The 23091-nt window shown below is 37.1% G+C and overlaps 1 protein-coding gene across 2 annotated transcripts in view; it reads left to right on the top strand.

Annotated features, from left to right (window-relative positions):
- The first annotated feature begins 3857 nt into the window (after positions 1–3857).
- Positions 3858–23091, top strand: part of mpdz (multiple PDZ domain crumbs cell polarity complex component) — a 39533-nt gene continuing 20299 nt past the window's right edge. For both annotated transcript variants that reach the window (XM_087789466.1, XM_087789465.1), the window contains exons 1-17: positions 3858–3945; positions 7548–7616; positions 9234–9400; positions 13378–13536; positions 13648–13787; positions 14540–14753; positions 14843–14965; positions 15764–15961; positions 16047–16149; positions 16972–17060; positions 19524–19743; positions 20826–20903; positions 21092–21171; positions 21309–21455; positions 21718–21894; positions 22615–22800; positions 22879–23088. In XM_087789466.1, coding sequence (XP_087645592.1) covers positions 7601–7616; positions 9234–9400; positions 13378–13536; positions 13648–13787; positions 14540–14753; positions 14843–14965; positions 15764–15961; positions 16047–16149; positions 16972–17060; positions 19524–19743; positions 20826–20903; positions 21092–21171; positions 21309–21455; positions 21718–21894; positions 22615–22800; positions 22879–23088 — 2307 coding nt within the window. In that variant the 5' untranslated portion in view covers positions 3858–3945; positions 7548–7600. The remainder of the gene's footprint in view (positions 3946–7547; positions 7617–9233; positions 9401–13377; positions 13537–13647; positions 13788–14539; positions 14754–14842; positions 14966–15763; positions 15962–16046; positions 16150–16971; positions 17061–19523; positions 19744–20825; positions 20904–21091; positions 21172–21308; positions 21456–21717; positions 21895–22614; positions 22801–22878; positions 23089–23091) is intronic.

The following is a 23091-nucleotide window of genomic DNA, read 5'->3' as shown; positions in this document are numbered from 1 at the left end:
TGAATAGTTACTTAACTTTTAATAGCTGAATGACATTGCAGTCAAGCAATATCAGTTTTATTGTCTTGTTCCAGGGACGACCCTGACATTTATTTATATTGGATTTACTAATGACCAAAGTCTGTTCGTTAAAATGGAAATCCGTTCTCTTATTAATGAAAATAGAATTTAGAAATCGCACGTGACTGTATAACCACATACTTTCACTGATGGCAGAGACAATTACATGCTCTTCTGATTTGACTCTGTCCCAAGAGAAAATATTTTGGTCTAGAACAGCATGTTTAATATTGGAAGAGGACCACAATGGAATCATTAAGGAATCCATGTCATTTGTTCGCTCTTTAAGTGCTGTTTTGAATGAAGTACGGTATTCTCAGCTCTGTCTCTACCTTATTGAGTGTCATGGATGGATGGATGGATGGATGGATGGATGAATGACGGACATGAAGATCAGTAGGGTGACCATAGGTCATCTCTTGACCGGACACCTCCTCTTTTTCGGGCTGACCAGTCGGCTTTATAAAATACTTCAAATGTCCAGGGTTTTGCGTCGGAATATCATACATCACGGATCATTGTATTAATGGTAAATTCAATTAAACATCCTCACATAACCATCTTTAATACCTCTCTTACAATCTACTTCCATTTCATTACAATCAGAGGTAACTCAACTGGTAGAGCATTTCACTTTGGATTTTGAGGTTGCAGGTTCGAACCCCGCACTTGTCATTATAACATGTAACATGTGATTAATATAGGGACCTTATTGTGTTGCGAATGCAGTCGCTCACAAGCTCCAGGCTCCTTGCTTTATTTAGTAAAGGCATTGATTCTGGTTACACGACTCATGTACCGACGATGTAATGGCTTTTTATACTGCATTATGCATGCATACGATTGTTTTTATAGCTTCTGCAAGGTCATGCCAACACTTTAAAGCACAGAACAGCTGTGAAAGAACTCATCTACACACAGAAGAAGGATACCTTAAATTAAACGCTCCTCTTTTTCTCTATTACTTACGAGTTATTAGGGCATTGTGGGACCCAACGGTTACCATTAGTGTTAGAAACTTACTTAACTGAAATTACCTATATATATTATTTTAGATAGTTAATATTCCTCCAATACACATTATTGTCTGTCTTTCGGTCTGTCTATCTATCTTTCTATCTAAAAACTACATTGTATTTTGTAACAAATCTGAATATTTTCACATTTACAGTCCATTATGTTGTTGAGGAGGATATACATATACTATATATATATATTTCCGACACTTTTGTTCTGAAATGCTTTTGATAAATAAAATATACATATTTCATTAATTATATACACATTTATGCATGTATTTATTTCCCAATAGCCATTTAAAGGATTGTATTCATATCTGTTTACAAGTATTTCCATATATATTGTAACTTTTATTCCCTTCAATGTCTTTATATCCAGACATATTGTATTATTTAATTGTGGCACTTCTATTATGCTTGTATATGGCAGGATGAGATGTAGGAGGGAAACCATTATGATGTAAAACAAGATGAGAAAATAGACCAGGGGTCCCCAATCTTTGACCTTTTCTAATGGGGGGTCGGGGTCAATTTGTAAGAGAAAAAAGTGTGACGATCACAGAGGGGCCCTAACTTAGAAATCAACGTTTCACATATTGTTTTCTAGAAAGCCACATGTAAACAAATAACCTGTTCAAGGTTCTTCACAGAGAAAAGTCAAGCTGTGTCTCAAATCGCATACTTCCCTTAGTATACTAGAAGTTAGTATGCATCAGGATAGTGTACATACTAACTAGTACGCAAATTCTCAATAGATAGTACGTCTTAAATCAAACACTGCTGCTACGCTCTAACAGGAAATGATGCAACAGCTTCTTCTTCTACTACTACAACGATGTTGCAACCAGCTGTTGGAACGCTATCGCCGACACCTGCCGGCAGCAAATTTTGCAAGTTTGGAAGAAGAAATAAAGAAAAAATATGAGAAACTAAATATTTGCGAGATATTTACGCCGGGATCAGCACCAAAGACGTGTCATCCTTCTACTGCTGCTGAAAATGTACCTGTAAGAATATGCATAAATATATATATGCATATATATGACGTAACTAAGATGGCAGCCGTTTAGGGTGGATAGTGTCCATAGAACCATACTCAGTTTTGTGGGCATTTAAGTACGCCAATTTAGTGTGCATGGTGCACTAAATTTCGCAAACTAAGAATTGAGACGCACTTACGCACTAAAAATACTAACTTTGAGTACGCTAGTATGCGATTGGAGACACAGCATCAGTAAATAAATAATAACACTAGTTATGAAATAAACCATAACAAAATAAAAGGTTTGGTTAGAAAATGTCAACATTTTAGGCCCTTAAAATCTTTCAAACCTGACCTTTTTAGAGAGCCAAAACTATAGTTGGGTGTGGACCAACGAATAACAAACTCTTGATTTTCATTCAGCTACTTTTAACAAATAATTTACCTCGTAAAAATGGGCGGTCCTATATTTTTGTCACACTGTATATTAAAAAAAAAATCTAAATGTGTCTAGGGTATTATAAGGTAAGGTAAAACTTTATTGATCCCTCAGGAGGTCTCCTTCGGGAAATTGTTTAATTTTATTCAGGGGGCCCAGGCTGTCGTTTGGTGACCACTCAAATAGAATATTCTGTAAAGGAGTTGTTGGTAATTCACTTTTTTAGAAATATAAGGGTAAGTAAGTAAGTCATTTTTATTTGTAAAGCGCTTTTCCAGACCAGGGTCTCAAAGCGCTTAAACAATCAAAACAATACTCAATAAAGTATATACTTGAAAGATCAAGATAAAACTGATAACACAACAGGAGTTCCAGAAAATCAAGGAAAAGCCTGAACAAATAAAAACGTTTGACGATCACAGGGGGGCCCTAACTTAGAAATCAATATATATAACATATTGTTTTCCAGAAAAGCCACACGTAAACAAATAACCTGTTCAAGGTTCTTCACAGAAAAAAAGTCAGTAAATAAATAATAACAGTATTTATGAAATAAACAATAACAGAAAAAAAGGTTTGGTTTGAAAGATATCAACATTTTAGGCCCTTCAAATCTTTTAAACCCGACCCTTTTAAGAGCCAAAACTGTAGTTGGGTGTGGACCAACAAATAACAAACTCTACTCTAAAAAATAATTTTACCCTGCAAAAATGGGCTGTCCTATATTTTTTGTCACACTGTATATTAAAAAAAAAATCTAAATATGTCTAGGGTATTATTCAGGGGGCCCGGGCTGTCGTTTGGGGACCACTCAAATAGAATATTCGGTAATTCACTTTTTAGAAATATAAGTAAGTAAGTAAGTAAGTAAGTAATATTTATTTATATAGCGCTTTTCGAGACCAGGGTCACAAAGCGCTTATATAAGGTACACATTTAGTTGTTGATATACACATATATGCGTGCATTTATTCCCCAATAGCAATTTAAAGGGATGTATTCATAAATGTTTCAACGTACTTCAATATATATATTATATTGTATGACGTTCCATACGGGTGTTCCATAAGAAGTGTGTGAAAAACACTCCCTTTTTGGGGATTCAGAATAGGGTCACCCTAACATGAGTGGAAGACATGGTTGGATGGATTCAAATTCCAATAGTTTTTTTGTTTTTTGACCACTTACTGTTAGATATTTTTGTTGTTGTAACTTCTAGTGACCAGAGCGGGTGACGCGCCTGCAGTGACCAGGCCGGGCCACAGGCTGACCAGCAGGCGGAGCCTCCGCGTCAGAGTCCTCGCTCTCAGATCAGCTCCCCGGAGGATCCAGTTACCATAATACGCCCCATCTTTAAGCCCCAGTCTGCTCCGTTAGCCGCGGGACAACAACAGAGCCACGGGTCGTGGGTCTTGACGCCTCCGGAAACAAAAACGGCTGTACAAGTACGTAGTACTTTTTTTTTTTTAAATAATACTATTCTTCGAAGTTATGTCTGCGGTTGAACTTCCGGCGCCATTGTTTTTTTTTCGGTGTAAATGGCGCTAACGGGAGAAATAGTGCGTCCGTTAACTCGATGTTGGGACAAGAATTTGCGTGTTTAAAAAAGCGGTCGAATGGTGTTTGTTTTGTTCATAAGACAGGCGTGAAGTTGTGTGTTTCGCTTCTGTGTGTTCACGCTGATTTATTTACGATGTTGTGCCAGCCTGTTGCTCTGGATGAGAGGGAGGCGGAGTTGTGAAAAGCGGATTGTCCCGAGTGTTCACCGGCTGTATGCACCAGGATGGCACTCACGCACTTCACAGCCACAATTCAAATTACTTTTTATAAAAAATCCTCTGAGTAATAACCTCGTTATTGTATTATCAACATAGCTTGTTTCAGTCCGGACTTTATCTATGTGAAACTTTTAAGATCAATTGATTTAAAAGACCAGTTTTACTTAAATAGCCTTGTAAAGATGAGTCCAGTGATACAAGGACAATGTTTCTGTTTGAAACATTAAGACAGTTATGGACCATTTTTTTTAAATTTATTGTTTAAGCGCTTTGTGACCCTGGTCTAGAAAAGTGCTCTATAAATATAAATGACTTACTTACTTATAACCCGTGAAAATCTGCTTATTTTTTCTCAACCAATTGGTTTCAATATTTAAGATGTGACCTTTTTGTTAAACCCTGTTAAAATCCACCCACTAGTTTTCTTTTCACCATCATGTCGACTAAGGGTTGGGATTATTTTCTATAGTAATCCGTTTCATTTTACTGAAGAGTAACTGTATAGGCAAAAATGTGTATTCATTTTAGTGTAGGACTGGAGCTCAGGTTCGTCTTCCTCAAAAAAGACGCTAAAAAAAACTCCTCATTCCTCCATACTGCTCGTCTGTAATGTCCATCTTTTTTGGAAGCATTGACAAGAAAAATAGTTAAAATAATAGCGTAAATAAAGCCTATAACTGTGTATTGTTTTTGACCCTGGTGCCTTGTGCCTGGTCTAGAAAGGCGATTTACAAATAACCTTTGCTTACTCACTTACATTTTAGGCTAGTTTGTGGCAGACGTTTAAAGAATAACATGCGACGTAAACCAGTAATATTCCGGTAGTACTCCAGGTAAATATAGTGGGCACTTCCAGAGAACATACAGTAGACTGTCTACACCATAAGCGCTCTAATTATTATAACCAATTTTTAATCAATTAAATCATTTTTAAGATTTGTCATGCATGACTAAAATTGGATTAAATTGTCAATTTCTCTTCAATTCTACATTCAAATGGTATGATATTTTGTGGTATAGTAGTCCATATCTCTCTAGAATAGATCCAAGGCAATCATTGTTTTTAACTTTGGATAATTATTTATTTTTAGCATCATAAACCCGTCATTGGAACCTGGCATGGATATCGTTGTCTTAGACAACTCATTGATAGTAACTTGAATTAGTTATTGATTTATGGCATCAGTCACCTCTACAATGCCATATTCTTATCGTAGCTTAAATATTATGTTTCAGTCATCCATTTCTCTAATATTCTAGAAATCCAAAACTTCCAAAAGAGATCTATTGCTGCCAATGATAGTAACTCAGGGAAAGCATTGATCTTAAAGTTGAAATTTAAATTATCTGAATAAAACCTGTTATAACAGGTTGAAGATTTAAATGCAGTGGTAGAAATACTTTTTTTTCCAGTGTTCTGCAATATTGCAGAATGTCAAAAATGTGTTCTGCAATTTGAAAATATTTTTTTCAAATACACAAACCTTGACCTACAAACTTTACAACCCAATTATGCTTACATTTACATTATATATAGTTTTGTAATCCATAACATTACCGTAACTCTTTATTCTCTCACTTTACTTCAGTATTCACAGATCCTCCTCTTCAGCCAAGTTATCATTCCCTAACACCTCCACTGGTCTTTCATCACCCTCTTCCTTGTGTTACTACTACTAGAAGTATATCAACCAATTTATAAATGTACTAGTCATCACACACACACACACACATTTTTACCTTTTACACAACATACTGGTAAAGGTATTACCACAATAATATCATATACAAAGTTGGCAATTATTCAAATAAATAGTTTAATGTTTACCAGCATTTTGAGAACACAAAGGAAATAAGAAAAAAAAAAGAAGTTAAATTGTAAACTTTGTTTCTCTATGACCTGAAAAATACATAGACGGTCTGTGAAGTTGACAAGTTGGTGAAACAAAATACTAAGAGTCACCATGTGAAACAAAGTGCAAAAAACCCTGCAAGTGTCAAGATTATCAAGTGATCACAAAAAGTCCAGAACTAAATAATAATAACACTTTTGTAATGTAAAAAATGGGGAGTGTGGTGTGAGAATGCGTGACTGTGACACTCAAAGCGTGACACTTGGCAGTTCTAGCCATAGTCACGCTTTCCTTGTCAAGATAGGTGTTCCTCTTTTTCAGGGGTGGGCAATTACATTTCCTGAGGGGCCGAATATACACTGTTATACTGGGCAGTCAAGGCGAAAAAGAGAGAAGGGACAAATAAAGAATTCTATAATATTTTGGAATAACTTAAAAGAAATATAATCCTAAAATAAGCTTTATTCTCCGTTTGATTGTCCATCAATTCAATCTTATTTAATTTTATTTAAAACATTAAAAAAAAATGCACATTTGATTTATTTTTTAATTTAAATAAAGTACAATGCATTTTGAAAAGAGGTTATTATGCCATCAAATAAGTTGTGTAATAACTTGTTTAATTTTTAAACAATGATGAAAAAGGATTTCCCAAATAATAAACTAACAATGAGAAATAACCATACTATTAGCCTAACAACAAAAATGTACGACAGTGTAATGCCCGTGTAAATAAATAAAATAATAAATAAATCATTACAACATTAAATTGATGATAAAATAGTAATTCACCGCAAAAACCTTACAAAAGACAACTAACACAGAAACTTAAGTTGAGTGAAACAAGGTTTTACATTATTTAAAAAATATATATGAGTATAAATATATGGGTTTTTATTTCATAATTGTAATTAAATTACACATGTCTCAGTGCCAGGCTGGTGTGTATCTATTTTTACAGATACACAAGCGTTTGTGAGTCTTTTCTCGTCTCATTCGTCTGAAGCCTGAGAGGCGGGTTTTTGAATCAGAGTTTTCTTAAAGTATAACAAACACCTACTATTGCAATTGAAACAAATATAATAACGGGAATAAAGATATTTTGATTATATGTTGTATATCCCGGCCCCTCGCATAAGAAGTGTATACAGGTCAAACTCACCATTACAAAACAAATGTGTTTTGCGTTTATTCTCAATACAATTGGGATATACTGACTCACAGGGAATCAATTTAAATAAAGTTACATTAAACACATAAGCAGTAAGCACAAAAGATTTCAACATAAAGTCATCAATAGTAATTAGTAGTGCCAGAAATTAAATCAATATTGTAAATCGAATTTTATTTATTGTAAAGTTTTAGACCACCATTTTTGAATAAGTCCTTAACCAGTTTGACAACTTCTTTCTACAGGAAGTGGCGCTCTTGTGGAAAAGAGCCCTGTGCTACAAGCTGCCTTCATCAAAATGATCGAAACAATCGGTAAGTTCCATCTACATAGTAAACTACTATATACCACCGAAAAAATATCATTCACCATCATCAGCGTCACACAATTAACAGATGTTTACACACAAGAAGCAAAATACTTGTCCAGAGTCGCACAACATCTAGATTTAGCTTCACACCTTTTGCTAAAACATTACACATGGTGATTTGCTTTGACAGATAATTATGGTGACGTTACTTCACTCTAATAACAAATCTCTAACTTGCAAATGACCATAATAATGAATACAAATGGATAATTACATCCACTTGTATAGTAACCACAAGATCCACCTTCACTAAAGGGCAGAAAAAGAAGATATACAAAGAGTTATAGATGGGCCTGAAGAAGTGACCTGAACACAAAAGAAAAAGACCAAATCCATACTACACTGAGTACGCTATACAATGACGTGATATGAAGTGACAATGGAGCGTATTTGTCCCAGTATGTGTGACAATTAGCATTGTGTGGAGGTGTGAAGTGTGTTGTGTGAGAAGCAGTTCCCACTCTAATATAAGAAAATACTTATTAGGTCCAAAAGCCCCCCATTGTATATTAGTACTGCATATCACTTTCCCCGACGTTGAAAAGTAAAATGCGTCAGTGTCAAATAGACTTACTAGTGTCACTCACTCACAAATCCTTATCTCCGGAGCAAGGTTAACTTGCCAAGAAAAATGCCAGCAGGTGATGAAGGGATAAAGCCAGATAGTGGTGCAGGGTTGAGAAACCAAATGATTACAGGTAACATTTTATGATTAAACCTACTCAATAAAACTCCCCCCTTTCTCCTTCTGGGGTTTTTTTTATCACCTTCTGGTCCAAGTCTTCGAAGAGCTCATGAGCAAACAATCTGGTCTTCCGATTATTTGCCTGATGAAGACAGTATTTACCAGTCGAAATGTGGACTGAAAAAATAAATCTATCGACTATCAAGCAGTTTTGGCTTGTTTACAATTTTAGTTCAAACAACAGACCGTCTCCGTATGCTCCCACGGAGCCGGGCTTACTCTATTAGGTGTTAGTCACGGTTGCTGAACATCGGAAATTGCTTCATTTTTTTCTCAAGATGACATTAGGCCCGGCCAGTCCTTGCTAACAAGCCACCCTGGGCCGGGCCCTATTGTGGAGCTTATGCAAGGTCCAGCAAGCATTCTGTGGAGAGTCTGCGTGGTTATCTTCGAAGCTTCCGATACTCCTTCTCTGACCCCCGAGGCGGAACAAGGAAAAAAATCTTTTTCCTACAACAAACAATGCGTAGACGATTCTTTTTGTATTCCTCTGCTGTAAAACCGGAGGCAATGTGGTTTGGACATGCGAAGGTCTACTGAGCAGCAGCCAGCCTTGGCTAAGCCTTCGGGATGTGATGTTCTTTTATGTCTCACTTACATGCCGTTGTTAAATATATAACGAACAATGTTAAGGTCTCGAACAATCTGTTCATTGAAAAGACCATGAAGAGCAATAAATAAATCTAGACAAAGCCCTTGGAATTCCCGTCCATCTGCATATGCAGCGATAAAACCTTATCACCTCCACAGCCTAATCTCTCCCTTTCCACCTGCTTCCCTCCCTCCGCTGTCACTAAAATATGTGATGCTTTCCAGATACACAGCGTGCCTTACAGGCGGTGGAGCGTCTCCAGGCCAAGCTGAAGGAAAAGGGAGACGTGCCCACTGAGGAAAAGCTGAGCCTACTGAAGTCAGTGCTCCAGAGCCCCCTCTTCCACCAGATCCTGGCACTGCAGAAGTCCGTGCAGCATCTCAAAGACCAGGTGAGCATGACAAGATATGAACGTTTCAGAAGTGAAGGTTGTAAATAAGACAAAAATGTTTTGGATTGATCAGAGTGATACTTATCCTAGGTATGGCGCCATATACTTTAGACTTCAAACTTGTTTGAGTGGTCTTTGAAGGCAACCGTTCATCATATTCTCTGGGAGAGATCTTATTACAGGTTGTTCAACATGTAATAAGGGGTTTACCGTTGCATTCTTAGGTCAGCGTTTCACGTTTTCAAAAATGCTATCCGCGAATCCGTATATTGGAATATATATTCCAGGAGAGTGCGCGCTGACTGCGGTCTTTGTTTGCATCAGCACGTCTTATTTTTGCTGTGTTTTGGTGTTAAAAGGTGTTTCGGTGAATGTATACAAATAAGGTGAATATGAGTAAAATACTTGCCTTTACATTACAATGCATACATTTATAAGGCACTTTTATCCAAAAGCGATGTGTTCACCTGCATGAAGGGTTTACCGAATAACAAGAATCAAACTAAGTTACATACTGCAGGGTAGCTAAGCAAAAAAGGTTAATACATTTTTTTTTTTTTTAATGCAAGTCAAATTCTAACCGTTACTAAATGTAGAGAAAGTTTTGCACTACCTTTACAAATGTACCCACAATCAACATTGTCTTATCTAGTGTTGAAATTCCAATTATATTTCACACATTTAATAACCATTAGTTACTTATGGTGTGCATGATAAAAAAAGGTGGAAAAAACAAATATCAGCATTTAATTAAAATGATAAAATTTCAAAAGTATTGATACAATTGCAATTGTAAATACAAATAAAATAAATAATTGAGAGTGGTCGGATATGGATCAAAGACACCAACTCCAACTAAAAGGAACTACAGATTACACAAATTACAAGCTGGAATTCCTGGCTCTGAAGTGGGCTAGAACGATTCCGTGAATTTCTCGTTCATGCCCCCCACTTTGCAGTCTACAGCGGCAATAATCCCCTGACATATGTGATGAAGACAGCATTGATGGGTGTCAGAACTAACCGTTTTTCCCTTCACTCTGAGATATCGCCCTGGTGTTGACTTTCGTTCACGTCACCCAGTTAAAATGGACAAAATAATGGTGGAATGTACTGGAGAATGTAAGCCAGAAGATGTTGTCACAGGTGACGGTGGACTACGAGCACTAGAAGGAAAGAGTAACTGGATCTCTGCGATCACATGTAATGTCGATGTTCTTGACCAAACGGGTGACATCACCTGAGCAAATTCGGTCCGAGCTAAGAAAAGACGTGCTAAGCATATTCATCTCACTGAAACAACTGTGTGGAAACACCAAAATCATGTTCCCTCCACTGAAGTGTGCGGGGGAAAACACTTCCTTCTTCACAACTCTTATGGTCAAGCAAGCAAAAAATAGTAATCTGCAGTCAGGTGTGCGCATCAACTTCTTTTTCTCCGACCTACTGCGCATGTGCCAACAACATAAAATGGAACTGTTCTTCTGTTTCACACATGGACTGAAAGTAGTAAAATGACAATGACAAAACAACAACAAAGAATACACTTATCAATTAAATATCATTTTTAATTTAACACTGTGACTATTACCAAAAACAAAAAGAAAACATAGAAATAGAAATAAAAAAATGGATGGTTTTAAAACTTAAAATTATTTTGAGAACATTGTGCATTTAAGGTGTTTGGAGTCCTTTCCTTTTATTAGTTTAATCTATTCATCTGACTTTTCCATAAGTGTGCATATTACGTTTTTGTGCCTATCCCAGCTAGTTGGGATTACAGGCAGACAAGCCACTAGTCCACCACACGCATCCACTCACATTATTTGTCTTGATTAAGTCAAGTTATTAGTCAAGGTGCGGAAGAAAAAACAAAGAGTAAGAAATCCAAAGGAATTTTTACGAGGTTATACAACATTAACCAGAACTCAGTTACAGGAGTTGTCACCGGTGTTCCTGGAACTAACTTAATCGTTGGACATGTTAATAATTTCCTTCTGAGAAATGAATTATTTTAGTGTAAAGAAGAAGTTCTTGAGTCCCTGCAGACAGGGGGGGGCTTAGAAAAGTTATTAAAAAGGGAAAAATGTGAGCAATGCAGTGGGAGGCCATGATGCTGGAGCATTTTTTCCCCTTGTGGAATTCAGGTTATGAAAGCCCTGCTGGCAGTTCAGTTTGCTCCTGGTTTCAAAGAGCTACATTCCTCAGTGTGTTTCTGTCGAGGCAAGGATTTTACGTAGAACTAACAAAAATGTTAAGCGATACAATAAGAACAATTGTATTTGTTAGCTGTAACACTTGTTCATCTAGCAATCGGTTGTGTCCTGTTCAAGGTTCGTAATGACTCGTGATTGAAGCAGGCCATGTTGCTATGGTGGCGCTGCCCGGGCTCAACAGTGCAAAAGAGACTGCTATAGCAGAGTGAAGTGGGGCAGAAACAATTTCATAAATGTGCAAGAACAAAACTGGAACTTTAATCCTCTTAGGCAAGGCCAAAAAAGCCCACGCAGAGCCAACAAAAGATGCTTATTCAGAGGTGAAGTGGTACAACTGATTCCAATAAGAGGAGCCAAGATGCAGAAAAGTTCATGTTAACGCAGTAACAGACAATTATATTTCACCAGATCAGTAGCAAACACTAGACCCTTTATTTGGAGGGAACATTGTTTTTATACAATGCCTTCTTCATTAAAAAGTATCTGCCATGAAAGACATTTGCACTAATTAAAACACAAGCCACTAAAAACATCCAGATGGCTGCCAATGCCCTCCGCCACTACATTCAATTGCTGGAAAATATTACATTCTAAGCCATGTTGTGGTTAGAAAAAAGCAGCTCACTCCTTATCCCCTGAAGGATTAGGTTCCCTTCGATCCAGCTAATCACGAAGGGATAACAAGCTATCAGGCCTCCTGCTGGTTTGAGACTCCAGGATTTTTGGTGGCTAAATTTGTAATGTGGGCCTGTTTTTCAACTGCGTGCTGTCAATTTAGGAGACTTTTAAAACCCACATTAATCTACCTTTGTTAAATCATTTGGTAAATCTTGCTTTTGAAAATCCCCCCAGTGAAGAACGTCTGATCTTAGAATGAGTATGAGACCTGTTCTGTAGAATATATATATCAAGAAAGAGACTGTTTAAAGTAATAAGACAATAGATAGTGTCCTTTTTTCAGGGGACCACTTACTCTGCTGACCTCTTGTGTTCCAAGTTGGGGTGTGTATTGGCATGAATTTGGTGATACAATAGGTATCACAATACAGGGGCTCTGGTGTAAAATATTATGATATATTGCATTACTGTAGGAACAAGGATATATATTTGTAGTAAAGTACTTAACTCTGAACTGGCAATACGATATGGATCACGATACATGTTTGGCAATACCATATATTGCAACACAAGAAACAGAACTTTTTCTGGCTAAAATAAAACATCAAATGTTCTCTACACACACTATTGAAATATAAACCATAAAATAACTTTGAATTAAAATAACATTTTATTTCAAAGGCACATTTTATAAAAAATATCTATACAGTGTTATTGAATATTAATAAAGTATCGGGTATAAAAATATTGCGATTTATTATTATATTTATATTTTATTACACCCCTAGTCGTAACTGCTTTCATTTGTTTTGAAATCTAGAAAAAGTAAAAATGATGTGATTTTATACACACTTTATTGAACTATAAAACAAAAGAAATATAATAAAAACAAAAGAGAGTATCCTGAAAAAAATATCGTTGTACCAATATTTTTTCTCACACCCATATTTTTGCATGAGCACAAATGTTGAATTCTCAGTGTATGATTTTATGCAAAGTTCCATCTTGAAAATGTTGGTTCATCACACTACAAATGTTCAGCCACGAGTCAGACCTAAAGAATGTGGTAAACTGAGCTCTCCGATTGTCTCACAGCAACAATTTGTTGACCTTCTTTATGACACTTGTTTTCCATCTCTGCAGGGGGGCATTCCATCATCCCGAGGGAGCGACCAAGGAGATCTTTATGCAGCGACAAAACCCAACAGTGGACATGTTTCCAACTCTGACTTCCCAACTGGCTCACATGTCAATGGCAACACATCCGAAGGGCTGGACCACACTATACACATCATGGCACAGGTACTAGCAACACATTCAACACCATTTCATCATTTCAGTTGGTTTGCTCTTTGAAAAAAGTTAGACTAAAATCTGATCGATTGTATCTCTCTCTCTCTCCGTGTGAAACAGGGCCGTCACACTTCTCATGTGGAGCTGCAGAAGCCCACATCAGGTGGTCTGGGCTTCAGCGTGGTTGGCCTCAAGAGTGAGAACTGTGGGGAATTGGGCATCTTTATTCAGGAAATACAACCAGGAAGTGTAGCTGACAGGTCAGTACCGCCTCACTGGAGAAATGTAAAATGCCATGTAGATTGAACTTACAATTAAAGCCACAATTAGAAACACTACAGACCAGGATGCTTGAAGTGAATATGTTGTATATGTATTATTAGTGGCAAGTCACTTCATCTACTTTCAATTCTATTATACTAATATATTTAGTCTATTTAAAATATCTCATCCAAATGTTGATTACAATACAGAGCTTGCTTTTTACTAACTTAACTTATACACCAGGACTTTGTATGCTAAAGTATGTTAAAGATGTGTGAGAATAACAACTAACAAGTGATAGTATTCCTACATCAAATCATTTATGTATTCATGGTATTTCATGATGACACATTTCAAAGGAAAGGATTACACTCGTGATTCCGTTTTATACTTGTAAGCATCAATTATATATATAATTTCCTGTTTTCTAAAAATGGAGAATAATAATAATAGAAAAATGAATACCTCATTTTGTGTGAAATTCAGCAATAAAGTACATTATTTATTATTAGACTTTGATTGATACAAAAGTATAACCGTGTTAATGTTAAAAAACTCCAGTGGTAGTGGAAACTTCATGGTATACTACAAATGTCCACCACAGATGTTCTTAAATGGTAAATGCAAGGTATTTTTTGATACACATGTATTCAGATTGCAGTGTTTTACAAAGAACAATCCGGTAAAATTGAAACGCTTGAACGATTGAAGTCTGGTTCCATTTCTGATATGCTTTTATTTTCAACAGTGATGGGAAGCTCAGAGAAGCCGACCAAATTTTAGCCATCAATGGTCAGCCTCTGGACAAGTCTGTGTCCCACCAGCAGGCTATCAGCATCCTGCAGAGTGCCTCGGAGAAGGTGCAGCTGATAGTAGCCCGCGGGCCAGTACCGAAGCCAGTCAGCCCAGTGGTGTCTCGCACTCCTTCTACTGCCAGCACACTGTCTGCCAACTCTAGTGCAGTAAGAACACACAACAGCTGTTTGTCTGTCAGCATTGGTTGAAATGAATGCATTCTGGGCTGATCATGATCCAATTGTTGTATTCCCAGTGGCATCATGTGGAGTCTATCGAGTTGGTCAATGATGGCACCGGCCTGGGTTTCGGTATTGTTGGAGGAAAGACTACTGGTGTTATTGTCAAAACCATACTCCCAGGAGGAATAGCAGATCAGGTAAATGCACAGGATACATTTATATCTGGGAAGTGGGTATTTTTAAAGGGCGACTCATTTAAAAACCCAACTCTTCTGACTCACTCACATGTTTTAAATGTTAAAGTCTTCCTCTCCAAGATGCATGAAGTCTCTCATCAAGATGATGTTTTGAAGATATTACTTTATAAACTTCTCCGCCCTTTGAAATCTGTGTTATGTGTATAGTTGCAAGTTCTTTTCTGGCAACTGGGTCACAACCATAAGGAAACTTGTTTTGATTTCCTGCAGACAGAACTTGCAGCATTAATCTGTTAAGAAGGTCTCACATTGAAATCATGGCACATCAATCTCCTTTGTGACGTCACAAAAAGTGATACAAACAGAGAAATATTCCTGGATAACTTTGTCTCTGTGTGACCTCGCCTTTGATTAGGAAAACTGAAAATGTGTTATAGTGTCAATTTACTGTAACTGTCTGTTCAGCTGTTCAAAATGCAATACATCCGTCATAGCGACAGGATGAGATGGATCCACAAATTACGATTTAAACAAATGAATTCTAGATAAGGGGATGTTTCCTTGTCTAAATTAAATGTGCAGACAGTATAAAATATAAACAGGTAATCATGACATCACTGAGCGGAATAAATCAAAAGGAAGGATGAAAACACTACAGATAAATGAGTTGTTTTATGACCCATTTATTTAACTGTCTATTGTTTCTTGATAGATCGGTGGTCACTTCACAGGACATTCTGTATTTAACCTAAAAGTATTGGAAATTGTCATTTTTTAATTTGTCACTATTGTTTAAAGGATGGGCGTCTGCGCAGTGGGGACCACATCTTGAGAATCGGGGACACCGATCTGTACGGCATGGGTAGTGAGCAGGTGGCCCAGGTTCTGAGACAATGTGGGAACAGAGTCAGGCTTATCGTCACCAGAGGTCCAGTGGATGAGAGTCCTGCTGTGCCTGCTGTTATGCCGGTGCTTCTGCCAACTGTCAGTGAGCAGGTAAAATACAAACGTATATAACTTTAGGAAAGGAAGTAGATGGTGTTTTGTTGGGTGGTTTACATTCCCTCTTATTCCATCACAGCACCCCGAGGAAGAGCATGCTGATGCCTTTGACGTGAGACTCAACAAGAACACTCAGGGTCTGGGGATCACGATTGCTGGCTACGTTGGAGATAAAAACTCAGGTGACGAGGAACAAATTGTACTAAAAGATGTTGCTTGTTCAATTGAATGGGGAATGTCAATATCTCTAGAATACAAACATCTTAAATGTACCCTGATAAAGCAGTTCAAGTCATAGCAATTCACATTACATATATATTTGTAGTACATTTGGGAATGTTCATTTAAACCTGGATCAGACCTGGGATAGTGTGTCAAGAAGACCTCATGCGGCCCTTCGTATTTATGTAGATTATGAAGAAATGTTTCTGACAGCAAATTTTATTATAAGTTTATAAAATGTTATTTATTGCTTGTTTACCCAGATGTTAGTTGTTTTTTTGGCTTGTATTTCCTAACCCTCAAAATTATTACTTATTTGAAACAACAAAAACATTTTGAATAGAAGTGCTTCAATATCATGTTTAATAACGTTTTTAAGTATGTCATGTCATAAAAATGCATTTTTTTGGCATTGCTGAAAGATTACTTTTATTTACTGTTTTTATTTATTCTTTTCTTTTTCACATACTATGAAGACCTTTTTTCTCATCAAGCCTTTCTATTCTATTTCTCTAATATTATTTTAAACTGGAACACAAGTTTTTCTTTCTCAATCATTTTTTATATAATACATGTATTTTTCTTTGAATGAATGTATTTTAATCAATGTCAATCGCTTTATTACATTAAAACCTCATTATAGTTTGGACTCAGATGTTAACATTTTGAACTATGCTACAAATCACATCCATTAATTTGTTACATATTTATCTTCCCGTTTCACAATTCATACATATTTACATTCAAAGATATTAACATGATTGTGTGACAATGTCTCTCAGAACCATCTGGCATTTTTGTGAAGAGCATCACTAAAGACAGCGCTGTGGATCAAGATGGACGTGTTCATGTGGGAGACCAGATAATCGCTGTAAGTGTCTCATTTATGCCCAACGTAGTAAATTCAACGCCGTAAAACAAACAGGAGGTATTTTATACACGCTATTATGCTGAGCACTGAGCCATTTCGGCAATTGATGCAAAGTAACGAGCGCAAGAGTTTGAATAATTCACAAACCAAATGTTTTAACGTCTCACTTTGAATATCTAATCTAGCATAGTAAGGACAATTGCTTTATTCAGATTTCAACTTTGGTGGTGAATTGAAGATCATTTGAGTCAATCTAGCTTCAGTCTCACATTGAACTTGCAAAAGACAAACATTCTCCACCATTTCAGAGCTTTTGGAAGTGTGTAAGCATTTATTTTTCAAGATCTGTTTCAATATAACACACATCGAAAATAAGATAGTTTACCACTTGGTGTAAGTGATATAGTAATAAATGAGGAAAGTATTTACAATTGATTTGATTTTTAATTGTGTTTGCAATTCTGGCTGCAAAGGTTATAGAAACTGTGTTTCAAAACCGTAAATCTAGAACTTTCATAACCAGTGGTACTAAGCCAAACAACAGTGGGCCTTAAAGGTGCTTAAAACCCTGGGTCTACACTAGGGGTGTTCTTTGGCAAGATACATGTGTGACGATACCATATACAGCAATATTGTAAAAACATTGATTAACTGTTTCTTTTAAAGAATTGAACTGTACAAAAACCATCATAGTATAGTTAACATTCAATGCCATCACATGCTTAACATCAGCCATGCACATTACTTACAGTCAGATGTAGAGAAAATCATTACCTACAGGTTTTTGTGGAGGAAGTCAAGCTGGTCCACATGTCCAGATTTATTTGCATTGGGCTTATCGACGTAGCCACTGTCTTGGTTGGTCTTACAGCCAAAATGAGTCCAAACCTCAGTTTTCAAACTGCTGAACCCTGTTTTTTTTGTTTTTTTTTGTTGTTTCTTTAGCATGGAGGAAATGACGAATGTTGCCAACTAGCGGCCGGAGGTTGAATTGCATAACACAAATTAATACATTCTGTGAATTGTGAGTGTTAATTGTAAATACAAAAAAAAGAATGATATATGCACACACACTATTGAAATATAAACCATAATATATATATACCTATAATATGAATTATAGTTAATAAAATATTTATTTATTTAAATATATGTACAGTGCTATTGAATCTTGATACAGTATCGGGATAAAAACATTGCGATAAATGGTTATATCAATATTTCCTTACACCCCTAGTCTCAACTGGAATTGGCCGTTTCATTCTGCCTGGCCAGGAGCGCTTTCAGTGCATCTGGAGTTCTCTCTTCAGTGCAACGTTGCAGATAAGAGCTCTATGGAAATTTAAAGGGAAATATACCTTTTCTTCATGTCTCACATCCTTGATCGTTCCATTTTTTATCTGTCCATGCTGCAAATTATTAGGTGAGATCTTCCTTCATCTCAGTCCTTCATTATAACCTCACTAGCTCAAATAAGGGATGTGTCCAATTAATGTGATCCCCATGTGCAATTATGTCACCAGAGCAGGTTCATGTATAATGTATGAACATGTAGGGAAGAAAATTAGAAATCACAACTTTCGTCTATTCTATAATTTCTTATATTGAGTTGTAGTACATCAAACTATTACAATTATTTACATGATCTGACCCGAAGGCCACAAAACCAATGTGTTTGTGGTATCCCTTGTGTTGTCTCTGGGTCAAGGTAAACGACTTCCCTGGCTTCCCTATATACATATGCATTGGTGGAGGTGGTTCACCTTGACCCTGACACAACACAAGGGATACTACAAACACCTTTGTTTCAAGCCTTCGGGTCACCTTGACCCTGAAATAGAAAAAGTTCAGACGATGGATGGAACAGAAAATTATAAGAAACAAGTTACTCACTGTTGAGTTGATTTAGTTTCAGTAGACAGCCTCAAAGTACCACATTGGTTCAAGGACGTACAAGGTATCTTTATTTAATCTTCTTGCAAATAACTTTACCTATCACCTTTATAGACATCAGCAAAACACACAGTTTAAGAACGTATGACCAAACTAAATCAAGGATCTCTGACTAATACTGCGTTAGATAAAATATGCTCTAGAGCAAAACACTTTATGTTAAGAAAATGACATTACTTTTAGACAAGTAAAGCTTGTACTTTAACAAACACACTACAGAATATATACTTCATACTAGAGATGTGGCCTTGTTATAATACATCAGTTATTTAATGATAAAGTGTCTTCATTTTAAAAGACCACTAGATGTGACTCTCTTCTTTATAATCTTTGGCTCTGATCTACTAATTCAATGAAACCTGGGTGCCATCTAGTGGTCTTTAAACTGTATCATGATACAGCATCAGCTGCTTCATGAGGCCTCATCAACCAGTCAACAGTATACTTTTAAATCATAAATATGATTTTATTCCAATAGCTGTGGATTCACTAATGTGATTGGCTCCGCAGGTCGATGGACTGAACATCCAAGGCTATACGAATCAACAGGCTGTGGAGGTCCTACGCCACACGGGACAGTCTGTACATCTTAAGCTGATTCGGCGAGGCTTCCGTCCTGAGGAGATCCCACCTGCCGTGACCCCTAGTGTAACCATCTTGCCCCCATCCACTACAATCCCCACAACCACAACCGTTCTGAAGGAGCTGGAACTGGAGGAACAGAAAGAGGGTAAGTTTGACGTGTAAATAATGACAGAATTACACATATAAAGTTAAATATTTGGGGACTTTAAAGATTCATTGTAAAGTTCACCTAAATGTTTTTCAAAAAGTGCTTTGGTTTTATAAAAAAAAATACAAAGACATTTACAGTTTAATTTGAATGACTTCAAATGCATTGAAAATCTGTTTTAGAGATCGTTGCTAGGCAATATAATGATCAGTCAAGTGAGGTTAGTCACTTAAAACAGTGGAGACAGGGCCTACGATTAAAGTGAAGTGTTACCTGGAGTGAAGATCGATGTAGAATGTCAGATTTTAAGTCAACTCGCAATATACCCTAAAAGGTGTATGTTTGTTTAGGAGCGAGAAGTGAACATTAAACTGACTGCACTTAGAATTCCTGATGATGGTTTGTAAAAACAAAGGAATTGCTGGGGCTATGAAATGATCTTGCTGATGAGTCACACCATGAAGACGTCAGAAAGAGTAGTTGTCACCATCAGTGTGCAGCGATATATAAGGTCATGCTGAGAAAGATAAATCCAATGTCTTTTTCCTTTGGATTGCCCTGATAGCAAAGAACAGGGAGAGTAGGACAGAGCCGATGTTGTGACTGATCAGTAGGTGATAGAGTGAAAATATACGTTTTATAGTGTTAGAGGTGACACTGAAGTAATGTTAATGTAGTGTATATTTCTAAGAATTTCCACAAGTAGTTTCTTCTATTGCTAGCCATAGCCAATTTTTACTGATTTGTAAGCAAGATTTTAATTTATAAATCTAAGCATGTTTTTTTTCCTATTTAAAACAATAGTAACTCATAAATGACAAAACTGAAACTGTCGCTTTATACATAGAATATTGTTAAAGGAAAGTAATTTTCTTTGCAGTTGCACAGCTGCCACTAGAGGTTTGCCTTGCTTAATCACCTCATGGCTTTGAATACTAAATGTATTGGGACATGATTTGATTTCAGCTCACATTTTCATAAATGTATGCAGCTCTTGGAAGTTGGATGAGTTCTAAACTGTTTGATGATGTTACCACAGTATGGTATGTTGATTCCTCATTATCATTGTGTGTTCTCAGAAGAAATACCGCTGCAGACAAAGAGTGAAGGATCGGATGTGGCTCTGGTCATGGATCCACTGACTGAAGACAAACGGGGTATGCGACAAAGATCTTTCACAGGCTCACCTGCAGGCAACTTCTCTGACTGATAAGCTTACCAGGGTTAAGCAGCAATTCACAGAAACAAACTAGACAGTTGTTTATCTCCTAAAAAAGAAAACATTGTTTTCTTCTTAATGTGACAGATGATATCTTACAGGCCTTCATCTTTTTTTTGTTTGTAGGAATCAAGCTCACAGCCTTTGAAGAGATTGAGCTGACAAAGAAGTGGCAGGAGATTCTTGGTCCAAGGAATGAAGTAATTGTAAGTGTCCAGATATCTCCGTAGATGCATGATTGAGTGTTTTGTAGGTACATATACATTCCTGCAAAGCAATAGAACCTTATCTGTTATAGTTTTGCTTCCAAAGACTTCTGACCTGACACTTTCTCTTTCCGCAGGTGGCACAAGTGGAGAAGTTCAGTGAGAACAGCGGGCTGGGCATTAGCCTGGAAGCCAACAGTGGACACCACTACATCCGCTCTGTCCTGCCTGAGGGTCCAGTGGGACACTCTGGAAAGCTGTACAGTGGGGATGAACTGGTGGAGGTAGGACCTACAGTGGGAAATGTTACTGATATAAAAGTCTGTGCCTGAAATTCTGCCTGATTACAACTTTCTACTAAGGGTACTGAGATCTAGTGGTCTTTTAAACTGTATCATTTTACAGCATCAGCTGCCTCATGACGCCTCATCAACCCATCAGTAGACCCAAGCAACTTTAATAACTTACAATCTGAACTAAATCATTTCGTAAAGCAACTAGTAAAAATAACTAGTAATCCCCTCATTTTTCTTTCTCCTGTGGCAGGTCAATGGCAGATCTCTGATCGGTGAAACCCACAAAGAGGTGGTCAGAATCTTAAAGGAGCTCCCGGTGTTTGTTTACATGACTTGCTGCAGGCCAGCCCCTAATCTGCAGCCTGACATTGACATGTTCCCGCCGGAACCGGAGCCAGAGGTTCTGTCTAATGTTTCCAGATTAAAGGTATTAAAATGGAATTGATGCTATACTATAGATTCAGGACACATTTAATTATTGTATTGCATATTTATTCTGAAGAGCACATGTTTCTACAGTAAGATGGCCGATGTTAGAAACTGCCTAATTTCACAACAAAAACAATGATAAAAGGTCAAAGTTAAATTTGAGATATATAGACAATTAATATATTGTAAGGGATGTCCCTTTTTTAAATAATAAAATACTGTTTTAAGGGCTGGTCAAGCCTTTATATAAAAGGAACAAAACCTAAACAAACAAATAAATAAATAGATGTATGCCATGACACGTTATAACAAAGATAAACAGGCATTTCTTCATTTTACTTCCACATTTTTTCTTATTCTTGTGCTTGTACTCTGACCTTATCTGACCTTGCTCATGTAGTATTGATTACTTGTAATTTTGGGATATAATAATACAAGATGACAATATATGTGAGTCTCTGCAGTAATTAAAAACGGCTTTCTTTCCACCTAGCACATCACATAAGCTCATAAATGCACATTATGTCCAATCATAGCAGGGTATTTATATTAATAATTAAACATCAATATTGTAATTTCAGCTCTGCATGAAGCAGGAAGTCCAGTCACAGGAACTTAAATCAAGGAATTAAAAAAAATTGATACTTGTTTCAGCGATGTCTAATGTTTGCGTGTTCAAGTTTAGTGTACAAAACGTACAAGTTATTTTATTTTTCAGAAACAAATGGATCTTCACAGCGCCATGAGTGTTGAAGAGTCAACGGGAAGAACAACCAAATTGTCACATGACACTGTGGCGGAGGAGACGGTCAGTCCTCCTATGGCCATGTGGGAGTCAGAGATCCAAAACATTGAACTCTTCAAGGGAGAGGGTGGCTTGGGCTTCAGCATCCTAGACTACCAGGTGAGGCCGTGAAAGTGAGATTAGTCACATCAGCACAAGCTCATTTTTGTTTTGCTGCCACCTCTGCCTTCATCCCAGGACCCCCTGGACTCTGCCAAGACTGTAATTGTGATTCGCTCTCTGGTACCGGACGGCGTGGCTGAGCACGATGGCAGGTTGCTGCCAGGAGACCGACTAATATATGTTAACAGCACAAACCTGGAAAATGCGTGTTTGGACGACGCAGTGCAGGCTTTGAAGGGAGCCAACCATGGAATGGTGCAGATCGGTGTGGCCAAACCTCTGCCCGTA

Source organism: Callionymus lyra, chromosome 4, assembly GCF_982586985.1.
Source record: "Callionymus lyra chromosome 4, fCalLyr1.hap1.1, whole genome shotgun sequence".
NCBI lineage: Eukaryota > Metazoa > Chordata > Actinopteri > Syngnathiformes > Callionymidae > Callionymus > Callionymus lyra.
This window is presented reverse-complemented; position numbering and strand designations above follow the sequence as displayed.